The sequence below is a fragment of the Ictalurus furcatus genome, chromosome 15, assembly GCF_023375685.1.
Source record: "Ictalurus furcatus strain D&B chromosome 15, Billie_1.0, whole genome shotgun sequence".
Lineage (NCBI taxonomy): Eukaryota > Metazoa > Chordata > Actinopteri > Siluriformes > Ictaluridae > Ictalurus > Ictalurus furcatus.
The window spans coordinates 17,120,779-17,140,077 of record NC_071269.1 but is presented as its reverse complement, the minus strand read 5'-3'; the positions used below and the strand labels follow the sequence as shown (position 1 = coordinate 17,140,077).

The 19,299-nt window shown below is 39.6% G+C and overlaps 2 protein-coding genes across 2 annotated transcripts; one reads left to right on the top strand and one right to left on the bottom strand.

The window, feature by feature from the left end:
• Positions 1-3,002: 3,002 nt before the first annotated feature.
• On the top strand, positions 3,003-9,362 carry ca6 (carbonic anhydrase VI). Its single transcript, XM_053643744.1, has 10 exons — positions 3,003-3,293; positions 4,198-4,380; positions 5,739-5,887; positions 6,184-6,279; positions 7,586-7,652; positions 7,731-7,888; positions 7,969-8,095; positions 8,193-8,276; positions 8,405-8,431; positions 8,523-9,362. Exons 1-10 carry the CDS (start codon positions 3,125-3,127, stop codon positions 9,137-9,139), a joined length of 1,677 nt encoding a protein of 558 aa, XP_053499719.1. The 5' UTR covers positions 3,003-3,124; the 3' UTR covers positions 9,140-9,362.
• Positions 9,316-18,909, bottom strand: LOC128619523 (solute carrier family 2, facilitated glucose transporter member 5). Its single transcript, XM_053643745.1, has 12 exons — positions 18,822-18,909; positions 18,508-18,606; positions 18,258-18,415; positions 15,537-15,661; positions 15,304-15,456; positions 14,810-14,935; positions 13,676-13,863; positions 13,416-13,526; positions 13,238-13,339; positions 12,916-12,991; positions 12,579-12,706; positions 9,316-12,320 (listed from the first exon to the last, which is right to left on the bottom strand). Exons 1-12 carry the CDS (start codon positions 18,846-18,848, stop codon positions 12,096-12,098), a joined length of 1,518 nt encoding a protein of 505 aa, XP_053499720.1. The 5' UTR covers positions 18,849-18,909; the 3' UTR covers positions 9,316-12,095.
• Between the last annotated feature and the right edge of the window lie 390 nt (positions 18,910-19,299).

The window sequence follows — 19,299 nt, the reverse complement described above, 5'->3', positions numbered from 1 at the left end:
AGAATGCAGTAGCACGTCACGTCTTCAACCAGCCAAAAAGGATCCATGTCACACCCCTCTTCATCTCCCTCCACTGGCTTCCTGTAGCCACCCACATCAAATTCAAGGCCTTGATGCTCACGTAAAAGACCTTGTCTGGAACAGCACCCTCCTACCTCATCACTCTCCTGAAGGCTTACGTTCCCTCACGCAATCTGTGATCAATTAATGACCGACGCTTACTAGTGCCTAGTCAGCGTGGCTCAAGGTCCCTTTCCAGAACCTTCACACTAACTGTCCTTCAGTGGTGGAATGAACTTCCAACCTCAATCTGGACAGCAGAATCTGTCACTATCTTCAAAAAACAGCTAAAAATGCATCTCTTCCATGAACACCTAACTAGTCCCTAAAACGCCAACCCCACATCATCCTAAACCCCCCCCCCCCCAAAAAAAAACAACCCCAAAACAAAACACCCTACTTTGGCACTTACACATCTATTCTGCACACTTTGCTTTTCTATAACTCAATTAATAAATCTTGTATGTGTCACGTATTCCATGTAATGAAGGTTAGGACAGATGCGAGTGCAGATAAGAGTTTATTTAGAGAGATACAGGCAGACAAATCCAAAACAAGAGACAATAGCGACGTCAAGAAACAGGCAATGGGTCAGGTGACTGGCAAACAGGCATAAACTGGGAAAGGCTAAAATCAAGAACGAGAAACAAGGTCAAGGAACATGAAACAAAATGAGGAACAGGGTATAATGGATTGGTACGGTGATAACACTCAATACTACACAAAGTCATCATGTACAAAAGGTCTCTTTTATAGTGTGGAGTGAGTGAGTGTGAGATTGGCAACAGGTGTGTGTGTGTGATTACCCCCCAAGGCCGCCCAAAATACACTTCCTCCCTCGGCGGTCCTGGCCCTCTGGGCAAAATGTAGCAATAGCAGGTTCCTCGAGGAGCCAAGGAGCAGACATGAGGCTGGGGCTGGTTCACCTGGGTCATCAGTCTCGAGCACGAGCATAACTTGGTTGGTCGTGATGTCCGCTTCAGGCTTGAGCAGGACTTGGTTGGCCGTGTCAGCAGACTCGGGTGTGAGCATGACTTGGTTGGCCATGTCAGCAGACTCGGGCGTGAGCAGAACTTGGCTGTCTGTGTCAGCAGACTCGGGCATGAGCAGAAATTGGTTGGCCATGTCATCAGACTCGGGCATGAGCAGAACTTGGTTGGCCGTGTCAGCAGACCCTGGCGTGAGCAGAACTTGGTTGGCCATGTCAGCAGACTCAGGCGTGAGCAGAACTCGGTGGACCGTGTCAGCAGAATCGGGCGTGAGCAGAACTCGGTGGACCGTGTCAGCAGACTCGGGCGTGAGCAGAACTTGGTTGGTCGGGACGTCGGTTTCAGGCGTGAGCAGACCTTGGTTGGTCATGACGTCGGTTTCAGGCATGAGGACTTGGTTGTTCATGTCAGCAGACTCGGGCGTGAGCAGAACCTGGTTGGTCGTGACGTCGGCTTCAGGTGTGAGCAGAACCTGGCTGGTCGTGACGTTGGTTGCAGACTGGAACTTGGCGTGGAAAGTCACATCATCGATCTCAGACTGGAACTTGGCGTGGGAGGTCGCCTTGTCGACCTCGGACATGAATGTGACTTAGGCCGTCTCTTCAACCTCAGACAGGAACCTGGCTTGAGAGGCCGTCTTGTCAACCTTGGACAGGAACCTGGCTTGAGAGGCCGACTCGTCGACCTCGGACAGGAACCTGGCTTGAGAGGTCGTCGTGATGTATGCAAAGTCATGGTGTCAAGGACACATATGTAAATAAAGTCAAGAGAAAAGCAATATGATCTAAAATACTTTTATTTAGAGCTTAAAACATGTTCAATGTTTGGATTTGTTTTAAGAAAATAAATAAATATATGAATAAATAAAAGCTACTGTCCTTGATGTGGGGAATATTGCATCACAAAAGCTAGGGAGACCATATTCTGGTTTTCCAAAAAGAGGATACTTAATAGCATTCAAAACAGTGTTACTATGGATGTAGATTTTTATACACTGAAAAAGATACAGTATTAGCAATATTAGCATCACATAAATATAGATAAATTCCTACATTTTTTTAATGTCCATGGAATATGAAGCAAGTCTACCACAAGTGTACCTTCTGCCATCATTTACAAATTTGAAAGGCCATGTAATAACAAGCAATGTGATGCAGGACAACATGAGATTAAAAATGACCTTATATGGCCATGGGCATTGTTTCAACTCAGGACAGCTGTCATTTGCTGCTATTGTCAAAAAACTGTTTGATGCCGTACACAACAGCGCTTCACCTTTGCGCGTTCTCTGAGAGTATGCTAATGGTTGAGAGGCAGGAATTTGGCCAATAGTTGCAGAACGTCTTTTATAATCGACCAATCGGTGTGCGAGAAGGCGGGAATTACAGAGAGGGTTTAAAGCAATGCAAATATGCACACACATGATGCAGTATTAGCAGCGCACGGTGGCTTAGTGGTTAGCACATTCGCCTCACACCACCAGGGTTGGGTTTGCATGTTCTCCCTGTGCTGCAGGGGTTTCCTCTGGGTTCTCGGGTTTCCTCCCCCAATCCAAAGACATGCATGATAAGCTGATTGGCATGTCCAAAATTGTCCATATTGTATGAATGGGTGCATGAATGTGTATGTGATTGTGCCCTGTGATGGATTAGCACCCTGTCCAGGGTGTACCCCACCTTGTGCCCTATGCGCCCTGGAAAAGGCTCCAAGTTCCCTGAGACCCTGAAGGATAAGCGGTATAGAAGATGGATGGATGGATGATGCAGTATTAGACCATAAGCACATCATAATTAAACTAAAGCCATTTTCTCAAATTTAGAAATCCCGGCTTTTTTAAGGCTATACTTTTTTAAGGCCTGAAAAAGAGGACGTATGGTCACCCTAACAAAAGCATTTCAGAGAACAATTTGTGTTAATTTCTACTTCTAGTAAGTTGCTTATGTGAGCCACGACTTTCAAGAGAGAACCAGAACTACAATCAAGCATTGGTCTATACTGTGTGTCAAAAATGTAATTTTTTTGGTTTTAAATGAAAAAAAAAGGAGTGGAAAGGAGTTTCACCTCAGGGCACCAGCATGTTTAAACCCGCCTCCATTCCCTTTCAACAGATGCTTAAGTCCGAGAGTGCCAAACACACACATACACACACACACAGATGCGCAATGGAGCTGTTCACTGCGATCATACATGCTGCTTCGCTGAGCTTTGTACTGGCTGGAGCTGGGGTACACTGGACATATAAAGGCAAGTACTATTACTTTTGTAAATTAGATTTAAATAGTAAATTTACACCTACAGTGTTATAGTGATGGATTTATATAAGCACCTTAGTCTTGAGGTGCTTATATAATTTACTCAGCAACTGAATGTTGTTGTGTATGGCACTCAGAACCTTCCTACAATTGTATTAGACATGTATGTAGAGTGCTTTGGCTGAAGTCACCCCTTTGGGAAAATGTGTTACAATAAAATGTAATACACAAGCACTGCACTCTCAGAAAACAAAACAAAACTGTACCATTTATTGTCCCTGGGTTGGTACCCTTATATATATATATATATATATATATATATATATATATATATATATATTTACATGTATTTTATCTGCAAATGTGGATATTGTGTACCTTTAAAAAAAATCTAAGGTATATAATTGAACTGTAATTTCCTTTTAGAATAAAGATTTAAAGGTACAGTATACTAGGTAATAGATACATACAAAAATACAACAGATGTATCTTTGAGGGTATCATTCCAGAGCCAAGGAAAGGTACAGTTTAGCATCATTTTTCTGAGAGTGTGGGAAAAGTTGTACATGTGGATATTTGAGGTTTCTGCAGCACAGTGTCATGTTTGGTTTTCATCCTTGCTTGGTGGTGCTATTTTTAAACCGTGTCACCTATAGATTTTCTTCCAACCTTATATTTACCAAATAAATATGTTACGATATGTCTCATTTTCAAGTTTTATTTGCCAGAAACTCTCAAGGAACAACCACAAGCGCGACTGTATTAAGATACCAAAGCTTTGTTAAGGCATGTCAGCGTTGGAGTCTGTTTTTCACCTAAACATCATGCACTTGTTTTCCAGATGGAAGAACTGGTGTAAACATGAATAGGTTGTGATAATGCTGTCTGTTTCGCAGAGGGATCTCTGGATCAGATCCACTGGCCAGATGAGTATCCTTCGTGCGGTGGCCGTAAACAATCCCCCATTGACATCCAGCGGCGCAACGTGCAGTTCAACCCACACATGCTGCAACTGGAGATGACCGGATATGGTGAAGTGAAGAATGGCAACTTCCTCATGATCAACAATGGACACTCAGGTAAGTGTCTCTCATCTTTATTATAAATGCTTATAAAGGATCAGGGGGTTAAAAATGCTGCGAATGAAAATCCTCAAAGTAAATACTGATGACCTACATCACTCTGCTCAAAAAAACCCAATATAAACTCTCAGAATTTGTAATGGTTTTAATGGTTATAATGGGAATTGTATTGGTTTTAATGGAAACTGTAATGTTCCCTGTGGGCCTCTACTGGTAATTTGTTGCCTTCTATTGGTGGCATGTTATGCCTAGTGGATACCATTAAGGATCAGTAATGGTAATGGTTTTAATCGTTAGCTGATAGTTTGTAATGGTATTTGTAGTGGAAAAACATTAGAAGTTTTTTTCAGCAGAGCACATGAACAGATTCCTCAAAACTTAAGATAATTCGAATTTTAATTCAGCACAAAACTCAACCTAGATATCAGGTTCGGCCAGTTATTACCTCCCAAGATGTTTTCTTCATCACTCCACCTGAATGGAACATGGTTCAAGTTTCATGCATGTCAGTACAAGCGGGGCAGGTATAAAACTGCCTGTCTTTACTACACACCACAGATAGCTTGCTTCCAATAAGCCCTGTAAATATATTATTCAGAAAAGAAAAAACACAACTATACACTCACTGTCCACTTTAACCGTTCCACATTGGGTGCCACTCCTGTCATCACCCAAACTGGACAGTTATAGATTAGAAAAAAAAATGTACCTGCATGATTTTATGCATTGTGCTGCTGCCACGTGATTGGCTGATTGGATAACTGCACAAATGAACAGGTGTACAGGTGTTCCTATTAAAGTGGACAGTGAGTGTATTTTTTGTTATTATACACTTCTACCCACTTAAACCCAAAATGTTGTTCATGTCTGAAGAAGAAAATTGTTCTGTTTCTTTACGTTTCTGAAATGTTCAGGTTAAACATTTTCTAAAGATATATGTAAAAGATATGTCATGTTAAAAGAAGACATTTTACAAATATAGAACAGAAGCACTGGAGCTATTTAAACACGCCTGTCTGTAGTCAAGTGCCTCTTGAGTTTTTAATGTGTTTGCCATCTCATGTTCAAGTGTAAGAATAATGACTGGAACTAAGCGAGATCATGTTTGGATATACTCATTCAAATATCTTAATACAAAGAGATATAGTGAATAATTCAAGGCAAGAACAAGACTCCTACATTCCTTCCTTGTATAACTTTAGCTTTTTATGTCTTTTTATTTCTTTTTTTCTTTAACTCTTCATTGGCAAATCCATGAACAATCTAAATGTGGATTCATGTTTCCAGTGATTATAGTTTTTCTTGTTGTGTGGGTTTAAGGGTTCTTGATTTTTCTCTCTTTTTGGTTTCACCAGTCCAAATTAACCTTCCCTCCACTATGAAGATAACGAAGGGGCTGCCAGCCTGCTACACAGCTGTTCAAATGCACTTACATTGGGGCGGATGGGACCTGGAAGCCAGTGGCGCTGAACATACTGTGGATGGCATCCGTTATATGGCAGAAGTAAGACATTTTGTTGTTTTAATATCACTGTTGTGCTCAACGCGTTCATCTTATGGATAGCAATATAACTGTGAAGTAGAAAGGGATCTGTAATTTATTAGTTTAGCACTCCTCCAATGTCTCCAATTTCATGTCTTGGACAAACAGTGTATAATGTATAATTATAACATGTATAATTCATGCCTTATCAGCTAACATAACATGTGGAGGAACTAAACCATAACTAAAGTATGAGAACTTTATAAGATCTGTGTTTTATTCCTACCATGTATGACTTGGCCTGCTCTATTTCACAGCTTCATGTGGTCCACTACAACTCTGATAAGTACAATAGCTTTGATGAGGCCAAGGATAAGTCTGATGGTCTGGCAGTGTTGGCCTTCTTTTATGAGGTAAGACATAAAACATTTATTAGCCTTAACATAACAAAATAATCTTCTTCTTCTTCTTCTTCTTCTTCTTCTACTCTATTTATTTATTTATTTATTTATTTATTTATTTATTTATTTTTCAAATTCATGTGGGTATGAGACTGCCATCTTGTGTAAAAAAATATTAGAATTCTTGACCTTTGGAATATTAAAATGGTAAATACCAGCAGGAAGTTTTAATTAAAAAAAATAATAGTTAGTTTTGAACGTTTTTCAATTATTTCAAATGCTTACAAATGTAAATGATTTACACTCAAGCTATTTTTAAAGAGCTCTTTTCATTGCTCAACTGAGGTTCTTTAAATAGTTAACCAGGTTTCTTCTGCAGGTCTGACAATATATGGAATTCCAATGTACTGATTTATAGACCTGGAAAAGTCATAATTTGGAGAATATTCTGCAAAGTGTACAAATATTGTTGTCAAAATTATATAGAGCCAAGATAATAAGGTGCTGAATCTATATTCTTCTGATTCTCCTACAGTATTCTGTGCACTCACATTCCCCGCCTATTGCATAGGGATATCATATGATCATATTCCATGGATTGTTTTTTTTAGCAGAGGGCCCATGAAATTAAGCAAAAATATTGAACATACTCTGCAGTATGTAATTCTGAAAAATGCACAAAAAAATCTGGAAAAATTGTTGAAAAAGTCTTTTTTTCACCAGAATGCTTTTATTAGTAGTTGGAACAAGTACAATTATTGAAACAATTTATCTAAAATGTAAGTGCAGTGCAGGGTCAGGTACTCTACTAAACATAGCCATTGATCTAGTCCAGGGGTGTCCAATCTTATGCACCCACACCGGAAAGGGCCGGTGTGGGTGCATGTTTTCATTCCAAGCAATCAGAAGCCCCACCTGAATCTACTGAAAGCCAAGATCAACTGAGTAAACAGGTGTGGCTCCTGCTTGGTTGGAATGAAAACCTGCACCCACACCGGCCCTTTCCGGATAAGATTGGACACCCCTGCTCTAGTCATTATGTGTCGGGTCACTGGCTTCTATTTTAATCCCAGATTAAGATATGCAGGCCATTCTGGCTAGTATTAGTGTTAGTGTTAGTGCCTGTCTGTTGTAACAGCGCTGCTACAGGCTTTCTCCTCAGCTGCTTTATGCAGTCTGTCTCTAGCTCAGTTTCTGCTTGTACCCAAGCTTTTAGCATTGATTGATTTGCACAAACATATGGTTAATTGTGTTCATCAGGGTCTACTGTCAGATTGACAGTAATAACTTTTTGATGTGTGCTTTTGCTTGTATCTAGGATGGGCATTTTGAGAACACATACTACAGCGACTTCATCAATAACCTGGAAAATGTCAAATATGCAGGTACCTAATGAATGTCATGACAGACATTTTACTTCAACACTCAGTCCTCATACACTTTCTATCTATAATCTTTCTCAGGGCAGTCCATGAATATTTCGACTCTAAATGTACGTTCCATGCTTCCTGAGAACCTCGCCCATTTCTTCAGATATGAGGGCTCTCTTACGACGCCACCATGCTACGAGAGCATCCTGTGGACTGTGTTTGATACCCCCATTACCCTGTCCCATAACCAGGTATTTCATGCTTATAATGCTTTTCAAACGTAACAATGGTCTTAAAAAATCAATCTCTAATTAATGACTATGATGTACAGATCAGGAAGCTGGAGAGCACACTTATGGACCTGGAAAATAAGACCCTGTGGAATGACTACCGCATGGCACAACCTCTCAATGACAGAGTGGTAGAGTCCTCATTCCTTCCTCGCCTGGGAAAAGGCAGTATGTACACGGTCTCACAGCTCTTTCTATTAAAAAGCAGTGGTTGAATATAATTTTGTGTGCCACTACATTTTGTTTTATTTTCATCTCTTGTCAGCATTTTGTAGGCAAGAGGAGATTGAGGCAAAGCTTTTAAATATTGAAAGCATGATTACCTCTCTTGGAAAACATATACACTCAGGTATGATTTATTTGTGCCAACACTGTAGGAAATAAACATTATTCTAGATAAATTGATTTGCTTTTCTTAACTATAGATAGAAAGTTAATCATTGTACAAATCATTCTTTTACCTTGCGTGCTGTTTAGATGGTGGTTATAGGCTTCCCAACAAAGGTAAGCATGAATTACATTTTTTTTCAAGGTTCCAAATAGTGAATGTCTCAGAAAAGACTAACAACGCCATCTTCTTTTTTCCCCATGTAAGATCCACAGGCAATATTCCCACTAGTACTTAATTTCCCTGCAAGCAAGCTAGAGAGTTATGCTCTGATTAGCCTGGCTCAACCAATGAACCTGCACTCCTTTACAGTGTGCATGAACCTGCGTATGCATGTCCGCCCTGTGCACACCGTGCTATCCTACTCCACCTCTGCAAATGAAAACGAGCTCACGATCACCATGGGATATGAGGTGGGGCTCTGGATCGGAAATGAGTTTGTCAACCTTCCCCATGACCTGAGCCCCCGTGCCTGGACGCATTATTGTCTGACCTGGGCTTCGCACACTGGAGGGGCAGAGCTCTGGGTGAATGGTGCTCTTGGAAAGGAGCAGTACCTGCGAGCGGGCTACACCATTCCTCCCGGTGGTGACCTCATCCTGGGAAAGGACCAGGATGGCTTCCTGGGAATCTCTGATTCGGATGCATTCGTGGGCTATATGACTGATGTGAACATATGGGATTATGTGTTGGGTCCTGAGGAGATCCAAAAGGTGATGAGCTGTGAGAGAAACTCAGAGAAAGGCAATGTGCTGAATTGGGGAGTTACACGCATGAGTCTGTATGGAGGAGTCCAACTGGAGACTGAACACAAGTGCTCGTAATTCAACACATTTAACTTCTTCTAAATGGCCTGAATAACATTATGTTGCTTCTCTCTCTAACTCTCTCTCTCTCTCTCTCTCTCTCTCTCTCTCTCTCTAACTCTCTCTCTGATATCAGTTTTGTTTTCTATGTAAGACAAATATATACATCCATTATCTACAAGCATTCAATAGACTTTATAAAAATTATTTGCATATTTTAATAGAACATGTTTTTAAAATAAAGTAACATACAAGATATGTTTTTTTTCCCAACATGTAAAACTGATTTGAAGTTACATTTTATATATAAGTCCCTCCAGGATTTTGCGATTTTGTGATCACTGAAATGAATGCAAAATCAAGCAAACACCGCTATATTGGGTACAGCTTGCAATTTTTCAAAATTATCAAAGATTTTCTGCAGATTTGGGCCAAGATGCATCATATGACATCATCACAATTCTCAATCAGTCAAAGCCCTCGTCAATTCACATGCATCGAAAATGAGTTCAGTTAAAACGTCTCATTTACCAGCAAAATCACTTTGAAATTTCATGCAATTGCAATTTCACCATTTCAAGTAGTTTTCCCACAAAAAAAAGCACAAAAAACTCTGCAATCTGCAGCATAAAGTTTTTAAAAAAGGTCGCAGCAAAACCAAGCATTTTTGGCTGCAACAATCACAAAAGAACTCTGTGAAATCCTGTACAGGCTGATATATACAGATAATAATTAAACTCTAGGATAGCTCAGGGGTTCTGAGCTATCCTATCTTATGAAAAAAAAACCATGAGAAAATAGTCCATTTTTGTCAAGATTTCTACACCTACACTCATAGAAAACTGTTCTTTAAGGGTTATTTAATTACTTACACGGTATTAGTTTCCTTGAAGGGTTTTACATGCAGTATCAATGAAACTACAGTGTGTACTACATAATTGTGTTTGCTGGACATAGCTGAACGCATTAATAAGTTCACTTAATAAGTAAAAAGCATGTCAACAGAATGGAAACTTCTTGCCGATTCATTCAAATGTCGCTACACCAGATGTTAGAACTTGCCTTGGTCTGATCTCAGGTTCCAAGACAGACAGCTTGTAAAATTGCAGTGCACACATGTAATACTAGCAGAGCCAGGATTTGTTCTACTATAATTATGCTGGCTATTTAACATGAACACTAGGTGCAGTCTGACAATGTCAGACATATAATTACGCTTTCAGCTGATGTTCCTTCGGAAGCAGACCAACTTTTTTCAACACCTGATGCCCTTTATGGTTAGTCTGCAGTCTGCGTTCTAGTCAAAGTGCCACCAAGTGAAAGGAGACACAACATACAGCGGGGGAAATAAGTACTGAACGCGTCAACATTTTTTTCACTAAATATATTTCCAATGAAGTTATACACATGAAATTTTCACCAGACTTTGGTATTAACTCAAGAAATCCACACATATAAAGAAATCCAAACATTAAAGTACATAAATGAAGTTATGTGTAATAAAGAGGAATGACACAGGAAAAAGTATTGAACACACTAACTGAAATTTATTTAATATTTAGTGGAGAAGCCTTTGTTTGTAGTGACAGCTTCAAGACGCTTCCTGTAAGAAGAAGTTAATCAGCTGCAATAGTCAGGTGTGATTTTGGCCCATTCTTCTAAACATATTGTCTTTAAATCTTGCTCAATTGGATTCAAGTCAGGTGATTGATATTTTCCCCTCTGAAACCAATTGAGAGTTTCCTTTGCTGAATGCTTTGGATCGTTATCCTGCTGGAACATCCACCCACGTCTCATCTTCATCATCCTGGTGGTTGGCAGCAGATTCTTCTCAAGAATCACCCGGTAAAGGGCTCCATTCATTCCTTCAATTATATGAAGTCTGTCAGTACCATGCAATTAAAAACCACCCCACACCATGATGCTTCCACCTCCAAACTTCACTGTTCTTATAGTGTTTTAAGGGTGATTTGCAGTGCCATTTCTTCTCCAAACATGGTGCGTAGTATGACAGTCAAAAAGTTACATTTTGCTCTCATCTGACCAGACTACACTCTCCCAGTATTTCATAGGCTTGTCCAAATGAGTTGTAGCAAACTTTAAACGAGCTTCGACATGCCTTTTGTTTAGTAATGGAGTCTTGCGGGGTGAGCGTGCATAGAGGCCATGGTGGTGGAGTGCATTGCCTATTGTTTTCTCTGTGACGATGGTACCTGCTGCCTTCAAGTGTTTCTGGAGCTCTTTCCGAGTGGTCCTTGGCTCTTGGGCTACTCTTCTGACTGTTTTTCTGACTCCCTGGTCAGAAATCTTGCGAGGAGCTCCTGTGCATGGCCGGTTGATGACGGAGTGATGTTGCTTCCACTTGCGGAATTGGAATTCCACATTGGCCCCAATGGTGCTTACTGGAAGATTCAAAAGTTTTGAAATTGGTCTGTATCCGATTCCATCAATATGTTTTGCAAGAATAAGGTTTTGAAGGTCTTGGGAGAGCTCTTTGCTTTTACCCATCATGAGATGTTTCTTGTGTGACACATTGGTAATGAAAAGCCTTTTTACAGACCATCGCTTTACTAACCCAGCAGATATTAATTTCCACAGATTAAGAGGTATAATTACTTTCTAATTACTTCAGCTGGTTCCTTGCCTTACCTTGCCTTGGAGAACTGCTTTTTCTTAGCGTGTTCAATACTTTTTTCCTGTGTCATTCCACTTTATTACACATAACTTTATTTATGGACTTTAATGTTGTGAATTTTTTATATTTGCGGATTTCTTGAGTTAATACTGATGCCTGGTGAAAATTTCATGTGAATAGCCTCATTGGAAATTTATTTACTGAAAAAAATGTTGACGCATTCAATACTTATTTCCCCCGCTGTATCAATATGATTTCAAACCAAAGTGTACTGAGCTTCAGACCTACACTAAAGGTCTGGTATATACATACAAAAACACACAGTAAGCCATCCTGTGTTTAGAAGGTTGTAATTGCATTCTTTTCATGGTCTGTCATGGCAGCCTCTTGCATATTACAATCTTCACCCTCAATCGCGATCTCCACTTTGTTCCTCTTAGCAAACAGCTTGCTGATCTCCAAGAAGGTGGAACCCTTGGTTTCTGGGATGACCACCCAAATGTAGATGAACGTGGCAAGGCAGATGGAAGCAAAGATGAGGAAGCTGTAGTCCCCCAGGCCTTTCTGTAGAAAGCACACATGGAAAACATAAGGAATGCGGTCCTGCTCGTTAGGTGTTGTGTTGACTATTATGAGGTCCTATGGGTGTATTCAATCAGAGACCATAAAACTCTCAAACAAGACTAGAGAGAATTCAAACTACCAATTACCAGTGAATTTACTTAAAATAATCAAAGATTTGACCAATTCAGGTACTTCTTAGATATAATCAAAACAGTATCTTTAGTGTGTTTGCATTTTGAATTGTGGGTGAACTCTGACCTCTAGAAAGGGGAACACCAGGCCTACGGTGAAGTTTGAAAGCCAGTGCACAGAGCCTGCCACCATAAAAGCTGCAGGTCTTGAGGACTGGCGGAAAATCTCAGTGGTAATCACGGTAGGAATTGGACCTGTAGGAGAAAGTAAGCACCAGAAGCCTTTTACTTAATTGTCAGAACACTTTTTTTTTTAGAAGCAATGTTCACCAAGAAAGCAAATGACTGAATTTAAGAGTCAACTTTATGTTTGTCATGCAAATGACACTTACTATCCAGAAAGGAGGCTTTAAACAAAATAAACTGAGAAGCACTGCATTAAATGAGATCAAACTTGCACTTACTTGGGCCTATGGCGTGGCCAATGACATAAATGATGACACAGGCGATGCTGACATAGGGCATCCAGTGCAGGCTCTCCTAGGATAGTCCAGCAGACGATTAATGCACTGTAACTTTTTCACATTTATGAACATCCTTCTGACACTGACTAGACAAAGAACTGCTGCAACAGCATATTCTCCATCCTAGTTCCAGGCCTCTATTTATGACATCTATCACACTCCACTAATGATATTTATTAGAGCGCTGAGCCCTCAGGCACTTACAATGAAATTGAAAATGATTTTGAGTGTTATACTAGGAGATTAGTGTTATGGGCTATACCTGCAGACTGAGAGCTACAGTGAGGACCACACAGGCTACACAGCAGATCCCGAACCCAATCAGAAGAAGCAGCTTCCTGCCTGCGGCTTCCACTATAAACACCTGTTCAATGCCAAAACACACTCATGAATGACAAGTCATGTGGAACAGCTTGGTCATGGTTTGATTAAGCACTTACTGCAACAAAGCTCATGAAGACATTCACGGCCCCTGTTCCAACAGTTACATACTGAATGTCGTTCTCTTTCACTCCGGCTGAAGAAAAGATGCTGTCCGCATAGTAATAAATCTGCGGATAGATGGGATTCAATCTCAGTAAAGTCACATATTAAACCAGCTGCAACAAAACCATACTGGCGTGTATTAAAAGCACATGGAAAGATGTAACAGGAAAGAATGGCGTTCTGAGCAGCTTGCAGTCTGTGTGGCGTGGCTTACAGCGTTCACTCCTGACAACTGCTGGCCCATGTTCATGAAGATTATGGACAACAGCTGCCAGCGCAGAGAGCGGAAGGTGAAGAGCTTGAACACAGAAAGCTGGCCCTCAGCTCTTTCTGACTGCTCTTCAAGTCGCATCTCTGTCATCTCCTCTTCTACATCCTTCCATCCTCTCAGACGCTGCAGTGCTGCAACACAGCACAGCACTCTCTATTCTATGTAAGGTTTGACATTATTTAGCTGATAGAGACATGAAGGAAATTAAATGTTGTAAAAATTTGTAAGCATGTAATACATTTGTACTGTGGTGGATGTTAAGCCTTTTCCAAAAATAATTCCACTGACTGAATATATGTATATTGAACCAATTATTCAACTTTTCCTTTGGGGGAACCCTTAGAGGTTCTATATAGAATCCTACCCAGTGGTGGTTCAACCCCCTATAGATAAAAGTGGGGCACCACCATATATATTAGAGGTTCAAATAAAGTCCTAGTTACCACCCCCATAAACTGCATATTTCATACTAATTACCTTACAAATGTAATCGTGGGGCAGTGAGCTCACTACTCCCATTTAGCTCCATAGAGTAATTATTGCACCTAGTGGTCAAAATGGGAACTAACAGGCGCTAATAGAAGTCCACTGGGCAGGAATTATGCTGCCCCGTGTTTGTAGGTGTAGCCGTAGACAGAACAGTTAATAACCACGTTGCCGGATTGAACTAGTCGAAAAATACTCTATGGTCACCAAGATATTGTTTTATGGCAAATAATCTGTATTAAATAAATGGTGTGCCAATGATGTACAAAACCATTTCTATTGTAAAATATATTACAAAGATTTGGAGAAGGAAAGGTGGGATTATGGAGTGGATATCAGCAATGTGTGTGTACCACAGTGACCTTGTTTCCCATGCAAACATTGAGAAAAAGAAGAAAAATGTGTCTTGCTGTTTGAATTCTCCAAATTTTCTGGGATAGTTTCAGGTGTTTTGTGTGGTTTTTGAGATATAGGTCGGCTGAAAATGTTGCTGAAACTAAATAAACTATTCAACTGCCTATTCAAAGACTATTCAAATTTATTAGATCACATCATTCTCTACTTCATGTCAGAAAAAAAACCCAACTGTACCAGTCCTGGCATTATTGTCATCACCCCTCTGAATGAGCATGTAGCGGGGACTCTCAGGGAAGAAGGGCAACAGAAGCAGCTCAATGAGGGCAGGAATGCCAGTGAGACCCAGCATGATAGGCCAGCCTACAGAAAGGACAGAACACCAAGTTCTCTTCATCAATATCTGGCTAGCACTCTCCTGTATACATAATCCACATAATATTTATGTTAGATAGCAGTAATGATAATATAACAATGGCCCAGATCCCTGAAAACTGAGTGGGAGATCTATATCAGAGAATTTGTTAGGCTTGCAAAACTAGGAAATTTAATTTGATCCGCTATTATATCTACCGTATCCCATATTATATCTTGCAATGGAAAATACTCATTGTATTATAATAATTTATTCAGTTACATTTACTTATGTAGTAGAGGTTTCTATCCATTACCGTAATTTGATTTAATAATCTACTAGAGAAAAATCTTAACCGATTGTGTATCTACTTTACCTTCAGCGTTGCCAAGAATATTTCGGATACCAAACACCTGGGCAGTGAGGATGCCTACAGTAATGAAAAGCTGAGGCACGATCCCGATAGCTCCTCTCAGGTTCCTTGGGGCCAGTTCTCCCAAATACATTGGCACCACATTGGATGAAAGGCCTGGAAAAAAGGCATAAAAACTTTATGTTGTCATAAACAATAGCAATTTAATATGTATCAGTGAGTACAGATCTACCCACCAGCACAGATGCCCACTAAGAAGCGGCCCACGATAATGATCTCAAAAGAGCCTAGCACCTCACTCACACCCATCATTATAGCAGGAACGATTGAGAAGATGTTGTTGAACAGCAAGGTCCCTTTCCTATGAACAAATATAACAGTATGATGGTGTAACCATGTAACTTCATATAGAGCTCACATTCTAAAAAATAAAATGTACATTTTTTAGCTGATAAAACATTAAGTTAATCATATTTTCAATGGTTAAAATAACTTTTATTACTTATCTAAAACTGTTAGATTACTTTTATATATGACTAGCGCTACTTTGTTTGCTAATGAATTAACCAGAAATAAAATATAAGGTAAATAGACGATATTTACCATTAGCTAGGATTAGACTTGCTGCATAGATAATTATCTTAGCTACTTGTCATTTAATGGAGGGTGAAGACGGATGCAGTTGCAGTTAAAGGCTTTAATGAGAGGCGGGCAGACAAATCCAAATCGAGTAACAAAAACATGGTCAAAAAACAGGCACAGAGTCAGGTGATCAGCAAACAGGCAAAACTAGGCGCAACAAGAATCAAACACAAGGACAAAACAGGATTAAAAAAAAAACATGAAACGAAGAACAGGGATCAAAGGCTTGGTCAATCAAAAATCAAATAACAGGCTGAGGTCAGGCGATCTGCAAACAGGATATACAAGTACTTTTTCCTCATAAAAATAGTGCATACTTTTAGTACATAGTATAAGTAGGCGAATTGGGATTCAGCCAAAGTCAAAGTCAAGGTCAAGGTCAAACTGGGGAAATATGTAGTAAAGATAAACGGGCTTGGTAACGTGAGAAACACAGGTAAGCTGAGCGTGTACTTCACCCCGAACAAGGAGACACGAGGGTTATAAATACACAAACTTTTCAAGGGCAAACTGAACACCGGTGAGAATGAATATGACACATAAGGGAGACAACCAATGACAAAACAAGGGAGGAGACAGGACATGAATCAAAACAAAACATGCGGCCAAATAAACAAAGATATGACAATACAAAAGTGCATGCTGTTGCACTACGGGCAAAGAATGCATCTGGGAGCACTCTGTGCGAGGGGGAAATACCTGACGCTACTCTAATTAATGCTAGTCTAATCTGGCATTAGTAAAGACTAAAGACAGGCTAACTTAGTTAAATACAGCCAGTTAACTTGAGCAAATTTTTTTATTTACTTCAACATGCTTTTTCAAAGTAGATGGAGTTCATGCCTTCTATGGAAGCAAAGGATAGCTTCATAATTTTCTGTATTTGCTTACTCTAGCGTATTGAAATATTTTACTGAGGTAGTGTCAATGATTAGAATGATTATATGCTATAAAATCATTAGAAGCTTATAATGAATTAGGAGCTGATTAGAAGCTGAAAGGATGAGATGCTAATCTGAGCCAATTAGATTGATATATAGCATATAGTCATGGCTAGATGAGGGAAGAAGCGACCATTGAGATTTGTAATGAATACTTTGAAGGTATTCAATACAAATGTAAGGTGTAAAAGTATTTTTTGTCGGAAATAATAGCAAGTACAAGTATTCAATTTCACTAATATTCAAGTAAAGTATAAATACGCCAAAATAATACTTAAGTACACTATACAGTATGTCCAAACGTTTGTGGAAATCTGATCATCACACCCATATGTGATTCTTCCCCAAACTGTTGCCACAAAGTTGGAAGCACACAATTAGAGGACGTCTTTGTATGCTGTGGCTTTACATTTTCCCTCCACTGGAACTAAAAGAGGCCCAAACCTGACCAGCATGAGAATGCCCCTGTGCACAAAGCGAGGTCATGATTTGCCAAGGTTGGACTGGAAGAACGTGAGTAGGCGGCACAGAGCCCTGACCCCAACCACCCTTGGGATGAACTGGAACACGGACTGCGTCCCAGACCTCCTCACCTGACATCAGTGTCTGACCTCACTAATGCTCTTGTCGCTGAATGAGCACAAATCTTAACAGCCACATTCCAAAATGTAGTGAAGCCTTCCCAGAAGTGTAGAGGTTATTATAACAGCAAACAGGGACTAAATCTGGAATATGATGTTAAGTAAACACAAACAAGTGTTTGCTTAATGGTCAGGTTTCCACAAACTTTTGGTCATATAGTATATATTAACAAAGTACAATTTCTTAGTAACTAAGTATTTCATGCAATATTGTCCTCATTTAAATGTGAAGTATAGTACACCAAAAACTGTGATATTTTGTTGTATGGTTATAAGACTATCATGGTTTTTATAACATTTCACTTTGAAAGCAGAATTCCATCAAGTAAATTAGAGTACACTTTTAAAAGAATGGTTAAATGTAGGATGATTAATGGTTCAGTTTGTCCCTCTGGTAGAACTATGTCCAGAAGAGACAATTCCAAGTAGAACCCTAGGAAGCTAAAAATCCTCAACTATACAAGGAAACCTCTTTTCTTAAGAGTGTGCAATAAGTAAACTTGCAGAATATCATTGTTATGACCTCAGGAAAAAAGACATGAGAAAATAAACATGTCACTAAGGGAACAAAAATGTTATTCAAGGATTTGTTTGATAGCTGAGGGTCCTTTGGTTCCTAATAGGGTTCTACTTTGAACCCTGTCTGATAGGAGACAGACAGAAAAAAAAAACCCTTAAGAATTATAGATTTTTTTTTAGTCTAAGCATTATGTGAATTAAAAGATCTGGTTACCTTCCTAAATTATTGACCAGTGGTGCCACCATGAGAGAGCCGAAGAACCCCCCCAGTGGATACACAGACACAGTCAGAGACCACAGCAGAGTTAACAGACTTTCGGTGACTGTGCTATTGCGACTCTCGGACACATTGGTGTAGAACATCTGCATGTCCTGAAAATCCATTTATTTGCATGCATTGGATTACACTGGATTACAAATACCAATACACAAAGATAGTAAATAAGTAAACTCAGAACCAGTACCCGGGCTGGAGAGTTGATAACAGCTACATTGTAGCCATACTGAAAAGACGAGCCAAATGCAGAGATCAGGGTGGCAAAAGCCAACAGCAGAGTAAGTTTCTGGAAGAGAAGCACTTGTTTAAAAAAGCTTCCAATTAAACTACACAACTTTGACAGATCATGTAGAAAAATGCTCTAAAGCACAACACAAAGGCTCAGAGACACAGTCATAGGTTTACAGAGTGGCTCAAGCAATAATAATGAGGTCTTCTTTGGTTGCAACATGAGACACAAATAAAGAAAGTAACATATGTGAATAATAACAAGTGACTCACCCCTTTTCTTTCCCCCAGGTTCTCCATATGGATGTCTTTTGACAATGACAAAGACAGTGACAATGTGTTTTAAATAACTCCTAATATAAGCTCTGATCATGAGATAAATGCATGCAGTTTTTTTTTTAAAATGCACTTTGGACATTGCGTCACTGCTTGGGTGCTATTACAGACTTACTGATCACTGATAAATGCCCCGTGAACACCGCAATAAAGTTACAAGCTTGGGGTGAGACCTATCCATGATAACATGACAATGAATAATAATAGTAGTAATAAAAAAATCTCAGAATATCACTCATTTTCATTTAGTTTCAATTTTGAGTAAAACAAATATATAATTATTTTGTTGTCCATTTATGAATCAAAATGGTGTAGCCCTTTATCTGAAGCCTACAGTAGTAAGATAGGATAAAAGGTTTTGTTCAATGTCTTGCTGAACATGTGTCTTATTCCAAATATTTCATAGGTGTGCATG

Coding starts and splice junctions, on each gene's coding strand:
- LOC128619523 (XM_053643745.1), bottom strand. CDS start 18,848: ATGGAGAACCTGGGGGAAAGAAAAGGG. Junction 14,936..15,303: donor TATTCTTGGCAACGCTGAAG/GTAAAGTAGATA, acceptor TCCTTTCTGTAG/GCTGGCCTATCATGCTGGGT. Junction 13,340..13,415: donor TCTTCATGAGCTTTGTTGCA/GTAAGTGCTTAA, acceptor GGCATTGAACAG/GTGTTTATAGTGGAAGCCGC.
- ca6 (XM_053643744.1), top strand. CDS start 3,125: ATGTTTAAACCCGCCTCCATTCCCTTTCAACAGATGCTTAAGTCCGAG. Junction 8,096..8,192: donor TCCTCGCCTGGGAAAAGGCA/GTATGTACACGG, acceptor ATCTCTTGTCAG/CATTTTGTAGGCAAGAGGAG. Junction 8,432..8,522: donor TTATAGGCTTCCCAACAAAG/GTAAGCATGAAT, acceptor TCCCCATGTAAG/ATCCACAGGCAATATTCCCA.